At 42.8% G+C, this 13,102-nt stretch overlaps 1 protein-coding gene across 1 annotated transcript; it reads right to left on the bottom strand.

The window, feature by feature from the left end:
- Positions 1–3,018: 3,018 nt before the first annotated feature.
- Positions 3,019–12,761, bottom strand: LOC110501497 (fidgetin-like). The gene has a single exon (XM_021579103.2). The coding sequence runs from the start codon at positions 12,656–12,658 to the stop codon at positions 10,439–10,441; it is 2,220 nt and encodes a 739-aa protein (XP_021434778.1). The 5' UTR covers positions 12,659–12,761; the 3' UTR covers positions 3,019–10,438.
- Between the last annotated feature and the right edge of the window lie 341 nt (positions 12,762–13,102).

Below are 13,102 nucleotides of genomic sequence, written 5' to 3'. Positions count from 1 at the left end.
GCAGATAACCAGGGCCCAGATTCACAAAATACGTCTTAAAAAAAACCTTAAAAAGCTTCTTAAGATAAAAGAAGGAAGAAGCAGTTCCTAAGATAGTTAGTACGTGACATTTCCTCAACAGTGAAGCACAGTGGGTGACAAACAGGACAAATAAACAGAATATTACTTAGAGAAGTTGAAATAGTAGCTTAATAGTGGTGGCAAATGAGATAGAACAAATATTGAAATACTCAATTATTACCACTATAATTAATATTCTTGCAGACGTTTTGACAAGCAATTGCCTAGCTCCAAAATGGAAGACATTCATCTGACACTAAAATCTTTGTTGTAGCACTATGGAAACGTACCCATTTCAAGGTAGGCAAAGTGAGGGATTCCACATTGACTTTAGTTTAGCAAATGGTTAAGTGACCGAAACATAAAAGAACGACGCATTATAAAAGGGATGATCATTTTCACTCCAATAAAGGTCTGCAGTAGCACTGTGAGTACAAAGGCTCCATGGTTTCCATATCGTAACATTGGAAGCGTACCTTTCAAGTCTACTGTATCTTGAACACGTATCACAACCACGGTGGTCAAAAGGTAAGGGAGGTAGCAATACATCCATGTACAGGAACTGCATTCCACACAAGTTTACTAAAACAAGATAATGGACGCGAACTTAGGCAAAAGGTTTAATTCAGACTTTTATTTGAGGTATGCTTGTTCTCTTTGCCCTCCACAATTAGTACCACAGACATAAATGACAAATGTCAACACACGTGGAAACAGCTAATAAAAATATTTCACATTTTGTTTCTGCTTTTGATAACCTTCATTGTTGGGCCTGTTGAAATGCATCCATAAATCACAGATTGTTTACATGTGCACACTGCAGGAAAAAGAGACACACAGCATTACAAATGAAACAGCACTGGGAACAAAATGCACTGGGACTTTGTTCCTTAATGTTAATTGTACAGCAGCTTCCCATGCACATACCATCAACTGTATAATGATACAATAAAAAATAAAATCTATGCATAAATGTTCAATTTACATAAAGAGAATCAGAGGCAATATGGAGCTGTGAACCGAGACGTGCGGTTTTATAATCCTCCCTCTATGTTTTTAGTAAAGATTAAATTTGATCATGACATTTGAATGACTGTAAAAAAACAACACATTTGGTTAGCGGTAGCATTACAATTATACAGTCAAAGCAATTTTCTAATAAGACAAAGTCTCAAAGACAGATAAATAGTATGACGGTCTCAGAGAGCGTTATTTGTATTGTGCATTGTATAGGTCTTTCAGAGGAAATAACTTAAGTTTTCAAATGTTATATCTCTTGAATAATGTTATCAATATCAGAAGTGAAATTATAAACACACATTGTAAACATGGAAAACAATCAAGTCGAACCAATGAGTGGAGATATAAGAAAACACATTTGGTTTCCAGAGAAAAACATATTTATTCAGTATTTTATTTTTTTGCACTGTACCTTGGAGTAGATTAAAATATATTTACATTGACTGCAGGTATGGCAATACATACACATATACAGTATCAGTCAAAGGATTGGACACACCTACTCATCCAAGGATCTTTCTTTATTAGTACTATTTTCTACATTGTAGAATAATAGTAAAGACAGCAAAACTATGAAATAACACGTATGGAATCATGTAGTAACCATAAAAGTGTTTAACAACCCAACATATATTTTATATTATTCAAAGTAGCCACTCTTAGCCTTGATGACAGCTTTTCACACACTTGGTATTTTCTCAACCAGCTTCACCTGGAATGCTTTTCCAACAGTCTTGAAGGAGTTCCAACATAGGCTGAACACTTGTTGGCTGCTTTTCCTTCACTCTGCGGTCCAACTCATCCCAAACCGTCTTAATTGGGTTGAGGTCGGGTGATTGCGAAGTCCAGGTCATCTAATGCAACACTCCATCACTCTCCTTGTTGGTCAAATAGCCCTTACACAGCCTGGAGGTGTATTGGGAGATTGTCCTGTTGAAAAACAAATGATAGTCCCACTAAGAGCAAACCAGATGGGATGGCGTTTCGCTGCAGAATGCTGTGGTACCCATGCTGGTTAAGTGTGCCTTGAATTCAAAATAAATCACAGACAGTGTCACCAGCAAAGCACCCCCACACCATCACAACTTACCCTCCATGCTTCACGGTGGGAACCACACATGTGGAGATCATCTGTTCACTTACTCTGCGTCTCACAAAGACACGCCGGTTGGAACCAAAAATCTACAATTTGGACTCATCAGAACAAATGACAGATTTCCACTGGTGTAATGTCCGTTGCTCATGTTTCTTGGCCCAAGCAAGTATTTTCTTTTTATTGTTCTTAGTGTCCTTTAGTAGTGGTTTCTTTGCAGTAATTTGACCATGTAGGCCTGATTCACAGTCTCCTCTGAACAGTTGATGTTGAGATGTGTCTGTTACTTGAACTCTGTGAAGCATTTATTTGGGCTGCTGGTAACTCTAATGAACTTATCCTCTGCAGCAGAGGTAACTCTGGGTCTTCCTTTCCTGTGGCGGTCCTCATGAGAGCCAGTTTCATCATAGAGCTTGATGTTTTTTTGCGACTGCACTTGAAGAAACTTTCAAAGTTCTTGAAATGTTCTGGATTGACTGACCTTCATGTCTTAAAGTAATGATGGACTGTCGTTTCTGTTCTTGCCATAATATGGACTTGGTCTTATACCAAATATGTCTATCTTCTGTATACCACCCCTACCTTATCACAACACAACTGATAGGCCCAAACGCATTAAGAAGGAAAGAAACTCCACAAATTCACTTTTAACAAGGCATACCTGTTAATTGAAATGCATTCCAGGTGACTACCTCATGAAGCTGGTTGAGAGAATGCCAAGATTGTGCAAAGCGTTCATCAAGGCAAAGGGTGGCTACTTTGAAGTATCTCAAATATAAAATATATTTGATTTGTTTAACACTTTTTACTACATGATTCCATATGTGTTATTTCATAGTGTTGATGTCTTCACTATTATTCTACAACGTAGAAAATAGTAAAAATAAATTAAAACCCTGGAATGAGTAGGTGTGTTCACATTTTTGACTGGTACTGTATATACATGTATGTGGTGCATTTTAATATGTATACATCAATAGCAAATGTACATTGAGTACACATATGTGCATGTTTATTTCCAGTACATGAGTATGAAATGTATCCATTTGAATTTCACATATCTTAAGGTTAACCCCCTCACACTTACATGTTCAATTGTAAGTGCACACACATACACATTAACATGCGCACTACCACAATTCACAAAGGATTAAAGCGAGTCATTATAGTTTAAAAACAGATTTTGCATTAGAGACCTTGGAGAAGACCTATACAGCCCACAATATTCTTGCAGAAATGTGGCATTATGAGTACTTATATAGCCCATAGAAGTCAGTATCTCAAGTACGTGTGCATTATCGTCACCTTCACACTCATAAATGTGTCTTATCAGTTTTGCTATTAATAATGTTCAGTCTTTCTGAGGTAGACTGTTCGAATTCAAGGGCAAGCTGTTCATTTAATTTTATTTTTTTTTAATCATTTTTGTTATTTTTATATTTTTTATATTTTTTGTACAAATGCATGACATTCAAAAAGACAGAACATAAGTACTACATGTACAATATGTAGCAATGAGGTAGAAATGGTTATAAAGAACAACATTTAAATATAAAACAGATAAGACTACATAAAGATGACGCTAACATTTATAGCAGTTCTGTACAAAACCCACCCATAGGGGACATTGATAGAGTGTGGAAAACAAAATTCAAGTGGTTAATGCAAAAATGAATGCAAAAATCGCTCCGCCATTTCCTGGTTGCTAGAATTCTAATAGTTTGCCTAATTTCAGTTTATGTGACAAAACAAGCAAGTAAAGTGTAGAGAATCATTGTACCATCTAAACCGCTGTGAAATATTGTTTCCATAACCAAAATATTGTATTTTCAGCTGTTTGAAGCTGGTGTACAAAACTGAAAGTCAAAGACGCAAAAACAAAGCATGGGAAGCATAGAAATAGCGCACATTGAACATATCTACTGTACCACTTCTTAGACTTGCTTTCAATGCGAATGACAGATTTATAACTATACTTCTATCTGAATTTGTTTTAACAGTGTCAGAAATGAGGGAACATAAAAGTGCTTATCAACCTAGCTAGTTTGTTGCACATATTTTCCTAAATAGGCCGATCCTTCACATTGTTGTCCTCCAGACTGAATTACTACTGAACATCCTTACCCTCAAGAAAGAGTATCATATGTGTTTGAATGCGGTGCCATTTTTTTTCTGATCGCTTTGTTTTCCCTGTTCTACTGCTTTTATCGTTAGTATAATGTAGTGTAATAATGTGTAACTTGTTCAAAAGCAATTTTCTTTACGTTGAATTGTTTCCCTTAAATTCATGAATGTGTCCAACTTGCACAAGCAAATCTGCTTAAGTCGCTGTTAAAGAAATAATTGCCATTTTGAGTTTAATGAGCTTATGTCAAAATAAAACTGTTGATCTCACTTTGGCATCAGGGGAGGCTTACTAACACATTTTTGTATGACAGAACAAAGCTTTCACTTGGTTAACTACACTTGAACTTGAGAGGACTTTTATCCTATGTATGTATCTAAGGCACTAAAAGCCATATAGCAATATAAGATACAAAGATCAAATACAATAAAACAAGCAGATTTACTGTAGATTTAGATTCTGGGGATATTCATCAATGAAGCTATTATTAGATTATTTTTTTGCAGTGTTGTTTCTTTGTGCAGCTGTTATTCTTTGTAATAGCGTTCATGAAAAAGCAGTCCAAAGCTTTTTAACAAAGCTAGGTGAATGTCTGTCTTGAGAAAGACACCAGAACAGGGAACTGTCATGGACAATCAGTGATTCGACGGCCTCCTGTTGCTCAGTAAGTGCAGTCATTGAACAAATCACTTTTGTAAATGTAACAGTGCATGTTTTGGAGTAAACAAAATAAGCTGAGTGAGAGCAGAGAAATGTGTAAATATAAGAAACAATAATGGATGAAATACAACATTGAACTTCTAGCAAACATAAACGCAAGATCCCTCAGTGCACCAGCACTGTACTAGTGACACGTTCAGCGGTACTGTATCTGATGACATCCCTTCCACTGTACTAGTGACACGTTCAGCGGTACTGTATCTGATGACATCCCTTCCACTGTACTAGTGACACGTTCAACGGTACTGTATCTGGTGACATCCCTTCCACTGTACTAGTGACACGTTCAGCGGTACTGTATCTGATGACATCCCTTCCACTGTACTAGTGACACGTTCAGCGGTACTGTATCTGATGACATCTCTTCCACTGTACTAGTGACACGTTCAGCGGTACTGTATCTGATGACATCCCTTCCACTGTACTAGTGACACGTTCAGCGGTACTGTATCTGGTGACATCCCTTCCACTGTACTAGTGACGCGTTCAGCGGTACACGTTCAGCGGTACTGTATCTGGTGACATCCCTTCCACTGTACTAGTGACACGTTCAGCAGTACTGTATCTGATGACATCCCTTCCACTGTACTACTGACACGTTCAGCGGTACTGTATCTGGTGACATCCCTTCCACTGTACTAGTGACACGTTCAGCAGTACTGTATCTGGTGACATCCCTTCCACTGTACTAGTGACACGTTCAGCTGTACTGTATCTGGTGACATCCCTTCCACTGTACTAGTGACACGTTCAGCAGTACTGTATCTGATGACATCCCTTCCACTATACTACTGACACGTTCAGCGGTACTGTATCTGGTGACATCCCTTCCACTGTACTAGTGACATGTTCAGCGGTACACTTTCAGCGGTACTGTATCTGGTGACATCCCTTCCACTGTACTAGTGACACGTTCAGCGGTACTGTATCTGATGACATCCCTTCCACTGTACTAGTGACACGTTCAGCGGTACACGTTCAGCGGTACTGTATCTGATGACATCCCTTCCACTGTACTACTGACACATTCAGCGGTACTGTATCTGATGACATCCCTTCCACTGTACTAGTGACACGTTCAGCGGTACACGTTCAGCGGTACTGTATCTGATGACATCCCTTCCACTGTACTACTGACACGTTCAGCGGTACTGTATCTGATGACATCCCTTCCACTGTACTACTGACACGTTCAGCGGTACTGTATCTGATGACATACCTTCCACTGTACTAGTGACACGTTCAGCGGTACTGTATCTGATGACATCCCTTCCACTGTACTAGTGACACGTTCAGCTGTACTGTATCTGGTGACATCCCTTCCACTGTACTAGTGACACGTTCAGCGGTACTGTATCTGGTGACATCCCTTCCACTGTACTACTGACACGTTCAGCAGTACTGTATCTGATGACATCCCTTCCACTGTACTAGTGACACGTTCAGCGGTACACGTTCAGCGGTACTGTATCTGATGACATCCCTTCCAGTGTGCTAGTGACACGTTCAGCTGTACTGTATCTGATGACATCCCTTCTACTGTACTAGTGACACGTTCAGCGGTACTGTATCTGATGACATCCCTTCCAGTGTACTAGTGACACGTTCAGCGGTACTGTATCTGATGACATCCCTTCCACTGTACTAGTGACACGTTCAGCGGTACTGTATCTGATGACATCCCTTCCACTGTACTAGTGACACGTTCAGCGGTACTGTATCTGATGACATCCCTTCCACTGTACTACTGACACGTTCAGCGGTACTGTATCTGATGACATCCCTTCCACTGTACTAGTGACACATTCAGCGGTACTGTATCTGATGACATCCCTTCCACTGTACTAGTGACACGTTCAGCGGTACTGTATCTGATGACTTCCTTTCCACTGTACTAGTGACACGTTCAGCGGTACTGTATCTGATGACATCCCTTCCACTGTACTACTGACACGTTCAGCGGTACTGTATCTGATGACATCCCTTCCACTGTACTAGTGACACGTTCAGCGGTACACGTTCAGCGGTACTGTATCTGGTGACATCCCTTCCACTGTACTAGTGACACGTTCAACGGTACTGTATCTGATGACATCCCTTCCACTGTACTAGTGACACGTTCAGCAGTACTGTATCTGATGACATCCCTTCCACTGTATTAGTGACACGTTCAGCGGTACACTTTCAGCGGTACTGTATCTGATGACATCCCTTCCACTGTACTAGTGACACGTTCAGCGGTACTGTATCTGGTGACATCCCTTCCACTGTACTACTGACACGTTCAGCGGTACTGTATCTGATGACATCCCTTCCACTGTACTAGTGACGCGTTCAGCTGTACTGTATCTGATGACATCCCTTCCACTGTACTAGTGACACGTTCAGCGGTACTGTATCTGGTGACATCCCTTCCACTGTACTACTGACACGTTCAGCGGTACTGTATCTGGTGACATCCCTTCTACTGTACTACTGACACCTTCAGCAGTACTGTATCTGATGACATCCCTTCCACTGTACTACTGACACGTTCAGCGGTACTGTATCTGGTGACATCCCTTCTACTGTACTACTGACACCTTCAGCAGTACTGTATCTGGTGACATCCCTTCCACTGTACTAGTGACACGTTCAGCGGTACTGTATCTGGTGACATCCCTTCCACTGTACTACTGACAGGTTCAGCGGTACTGTATCTGATGACATCCCTTCCACTGTACTAGTGACACGTTCAGCGGTACTGTATCTGGTGACATCCCTTCCACTGTACTAGTGACATGTTCAGCGGTACTGTATCTGGTGACATCCCTTCCACTGTACTAGTGACACGTTCAGCGGTACTGTATCTGGTGACATCCCTTCCACTGTACTAGTGACGCGTTCAGCTGTACTGTATCTGATGACATCCCTTCCACTGTACTAGTGACACGTTCAGCGGTACTGTATCTGGTGACATCCCTTCCACTGTACTAGTGACACGTTCAGCGGTACTGTATCTGATGACATCCCTTCCACTGTACTAGTGACATGTTCAGCGGTACTGTATCTGGTGACATCCCTTCCACTGTACTAGTGACACGTTCAGCGGTACTGTATCTGGTGACATCCCTTCCACTGTACTAGTGACGCGTTCAGCTGTACTGTATCTGATGACATCCCTTCCACTGTACTAGTGACACGTTCAGCGGTACTGTATCTGGTGACATCCCTTCCACTGTACTAGTGACACGTTCAGCGGTACTGTATCTGATGACATCCCTTCCACTGTACTAGTGACACCTTCAGCAGTACTGTATCTGATGACATCCCTTCCACTGTACTAGTGACACGTTCAGCTGTACTGTATCTGATGACATCCCTTCCACTGTACTAGTGACATGTTCAGCAGTACTGTATCTGATGACATCCCTTCCACTGTACTACTGACACCTTCAGCAGTACTGTATCTGATGACATCCCTTCCACTGTACTAGTGACACGTTCAGCTGTACTGTATCTGATGACATCCCTTCCACTGTACTAGTGACATGTTCAGCAGTACTGTATCTGATGACATCCCTTCCACTGTACTAGTGACACGTTCAGCTGTACTGTATCTGGTGACATCGCTTCCACTGTACTAGTGCCTTGCAACAGTTTTCATACTGCTTTAGTGAACAAAAAAACCAAAAAAATACATTCGATTCAAGGCTCTTTCACACAGTTGTCAGACCTCTGTGTCGCCATTGCCTCTGTTCTGGCATATTACTAAACACTGATAGTTAATAATAATTTTTTAAAAGCCTAGCTGTAAGAAATGACACTTGAAGAATGGCTCAAAGACAGGGCTAATGGGCACAGACCCCTTTTTTCAAGACCAACGTGCTCTGAGAAAGTAAGACTCCATAACATAGGTGTCTATGAATGGGGAGTACACTGAATGTGTAACACTAACTCAAGCTGATTTTGTTGACAGATAGGCAGCTTTTTTTGTTCCCTCAACAGGCTTCATAGTATAATAAGCGAAATAGGCTCTGTCATCTATCCATTCCCTTAGATTTTGCTTTCAGGGAAAACTAATCAACTGAGGTAGAAAAATAACTTATGGCATACATAATTCTTAGGTTTTATTCATGATAAAACAGCAGCGGAATGGAATTAAATACCTTGGGAAGCTGTCTGTTTCAACCCCATGATGCTTGTCTTCAGGAAATGTATCTTGCCATTATTCTGCCACAAGAGGCCTGGCAGTTTTATCTGCAGATGAGATACAAAATTAAGCTGCTGATAATGTTCGACGAATACATATGTTATGCTTTCTCCTACAGACAAAGTTTAACAAAAAAACTCAAATGTGTTCATGTCCTCTGGATCAAGGCCAGTCGAATGTGTTATAGTTGATAGAATTTAAGAAACATTATTCCTTCATCCTTGCCACATATCAAATACAACTACAGTATATTCACAATGGGATTCTTCGCTTAGAAAATTGCAAAGAAAAGCACAATACTCCTCCTTTTGTCTTCCAAATACTCCAGAATTCCTCTGGTACATTCAAAGTCATACGCTTGTCAATTTTTAGCCTATTGAGGTACCTTAACCCTCCTTTTAGATAATGTAAATTCAAAAGCAAGCCAAATGCTCTTAGCAGTATGTCGTGCTTTGACTAAATCTTTAGAGGTACTGCACATATCACAATCACTTTCCTGAGTTTTCAAAAAAGAGAACATCAAAAGAAATGATGTCTATAAATTAGAGTTCAGATTAACAATACCACACACTTTCTCCTGATCAGAGGCCGCAAAGCAGACACAGTTGAGGAATAGTGTTTCAATGGAAAAAAGCTTTAAAAAAAAATGTTTTTGTCTCATATTAAAGCTTTTTATATTAGCACATGCCACCAAAGTAGATTGTGAGGCGAAGAAAATAATAACACAAAATAAAAGAGCACCACTTCAGGCACTTGATAGAAACTAAATCTCCAGAACAGCAGAATGATATATACACACACAGAGGTTCCATTCTGTTACACTCTACCCTATAGTCTCTAGGTCCCGTGTGGCTCAGTTGGTAAAGCATGGCATTTGCAACACCAGGGTTGTGGGTTCAAATCCCATGGGGGACCAGTACAAAAATGTATGTCACTGGACAAGAGTGTCTGCTCAATGACTAAAGTGTGATGAAAAATATACCCACTTGTACCTTGGGAGGTGATGCTTGGCCTCAGTGGTTTCAAGTGTCAAAGTAAAGTTTCTCTGTGTTGTGTGCAGATTGCCAGCTGTTGTCTAAAGCGTGCCTTTGCTTCCCTCCTTTACTGAACTGCAGGTGTTAAGGTCACCACTATCTGTCATTTCCCCTTGCCTAGTTTACTGAGGAGAGAATTCTAAATGGTAAACCTCTAAAGGGGTTTCCTACCCACATGTTCTAATACCTCAGCTTCATTGACTACAACCAAACATTTTATTCCATTCGGTGTATGTATCCAGTTCTTTTTGTGATATACTGGGCTGGAATTTGCTAAATCCATTTTCAAAGTCTTGGTAGGAGACTGGTCTCATCTGGCTGGGATGGATGGCTGAGAGGTCAGAAGCTGGGATGCCATGGAGCTGTCCTACCACTGCCTCCTGGCACAGCTGGGCCACGTCCAGTCCTGAAAAGCCTTCCATCCGCTCGACCAGCAGTGACACCTCTTTGTCACTGAGGCAATAGTTGTGCTGTGAGAGTAGTTGGCTAATTATCTGGCGCCGAGCTGTGCTGTCAGGTAGGGGGATGAGGAGCCGTTTGGTGAAGTACCTCCTCAGGGAATCTTGGATCTCCTCAGGCTTACTGGTGGAGCAGACCACTAGGACATGGTCCTCGGCTGTGGTCAGCACACTGTCCAGCTGCATGAGGAGCTCGCTCTGGATCACGTTCACCGGACTCTCCTCGCTGAGATGGGCCGATAGAAGCATGTCCACCTCACTGATGAACACAACTGAGGGCTGGCGACACCGGGCCAACAGGAAGGAGGCCTGGACGATCTTCTCGCCCTCCCCCAGCCACTTGGTCACCAGGGCTGAGCCACTCAGCTGCAGGAAGGCTGCCCCCAGCTGGCTGGCCATGCAGCGGCCCAGCAGTGTTCTGCCTGTTCCCTGAGGTCCGAAGAGAAGGAGGCTCCGAGGTAATGTGGCAAGTCCACTGAACATGTCTGGCCTCAAAATGGGCCACAGAATCTCTTCTTTGATGGCTGCTTTGGCCAGCTCCAGACCAGCTATGTCACTCCAGTCCACTGGGGGACCGGGCTGAAGGATCTCTGTGGTGACCAACTCCACCACGCTGGCATCGCTGTTCTTCAGCTGCTCCTCTGCAACGTGGCTGGATGAGGTAGCTCTGCCAATGTCCGACCCTGCAATGGAATGGGAGAGTTGCTCTTCACTTTGCTCACCCGTGATAGGGGATCCAAATTTTCCAAAGGACTCACCTGATCTCAGGCTTCCCACAGAGCTTTTGGTTGATCCATAGGAGGGAGGGGTAAGTGCTCTGCTAGACTGACTGCTAAATTTTCTTTGCTGATCTGAGGATATTGCCTGCTTTGTAGGCTTAAACGCTAAAGATGACACATCAGCATTCCTGTCAAATCCATTCCCTCTGCTTGAGTCTGAGATGCTGTTGTCTGGTATTCTGTACATAGGGCTTTGTGAGGAGCGCTGTTGATTGTAGTTGAAATTACTATAGCTGGAGTCCATATCTCCATGCCCCGTCATGTAGAAAGCTTTTCTTTTCAATGAGTTGGCTGAGCTGCCATTCAAAGGTGTTGGTGCAATTGGTGCATGGTTATGGGACTGGTAGGTATAGCCAGAGAGTGTAGAGGGGGGTAGCGGTGTGGGAGCTGCAATGCTGGATGGCAGATAGGAAGAGGGCGGTGGGCCCCCCCCAGGGCTATAGCCAGGGGCAACAACTGTCTGTGAGGGATACCCCGCCGTAGGATAATTGTAGTTGGAGATGTTGGGAGACCCCACGTTGTAGCTGGGCACTAGAGTAGTGGGAGGTGGTGGAAGAGGGGGTTGTATGAGACCAGCACTGTGCATAGGAGAAGGGTGTTGAGAGGGGAGGCCTGGGTTGGTCTGCCCGCTGTAACTAGAGTGCAGGTAGGAGCCATTGTAGCCTGTAGCGTATTCCTGAGAGGACAGACCCGAGTGTAGACTGGTGGTCGTGTGACTCCCACAGTTACTTCTGGAATAGCTGGGCTCGTTCAGGCTGCTGGCCACCCCTGGGGTGCTACCTATGCTGGCCGACACGTCTGTAGGGGGAAGTGCAGCTGTCATTCCAGCTTTGTTCACAGATATAACATCTGGACCGCAGTTCATTGAGTAAATCCCCTCCTGCCAGGACTCACTCTCTGACTTACGTCCGTTGAGGAGTCCAGGAGTGCCATCGGAATACGAGCAGAGCAGCGCTCTTTCACTCGGACTCTCTAAAATCCCAGAGTACTTCTCTGCGTATTTCTTCAGCAGGTTGGAGGCGGTGAGTGCAGAGATGTCGTCGTTTGCCCAAGCATACTGGTAGGTGCGCTGCAGGTGCCCCCGGTAGGCCTCTACTTTGTGTGCAGGGGAGCGGGTGGTGGAGGAGATATCAAAGTGCTGCTCGGCCCACTGCGCATGCTCTGGGGTCCACTGCATCTTTAGGCCTAAACACCCGACAAAAAGAGAGAGGGATGGGTCAAAATGACTATCAGATAGCAGTTGCTAATTATTATCAGTTTTCTCAAGTAGATGACAGCATTTTGTGTCGAGAAAAAAAGTTTGAACATTTAACATGGTGGATAAGTTGTCTTTGTGGCAATGAACTGACAAATTACTTTGTTTTTTTTCTCCCAATTTCCAATACCTTCATACAACTAACATCCTCTACTGCAAAACAGGCTCTGCTGACCAGTTAATTCATGGTCAATGTGTGGATTTGGGATGCAACACCTGGTTAGCAAAGTATAATGCACCCTGCACAGAACAGAATGTCATAGACAGTGCAGGTCAGTCTATAATCCAACTCTCATGTAAGGCATTCTGAGACAGTTTCAAATCTGCTTCGAGGAGTGCAGCAAAGCAATCTCTCAGGCAGCGCTC

Source organism: Oncorhynchus mykiss, chromosome 22, assembly GCF_013265735.2.
Source record: "Oncorhynchus mykiss isolate Arlee chromosome 22, USDA_OmykA_1.1, whole genome shotgun sequence".
Lineage (NCBI taxonomy): Eukaryota > Metazoa > Chordata > Actinopteri > Salmoniformes > Salmonidae > Oncorhynchus > Oncorhynchus mykiss.
Note: the sequence above shows the minus strand (reverse complement) of the source record. Positions and strands in the feature narration are given on the sequence as shown.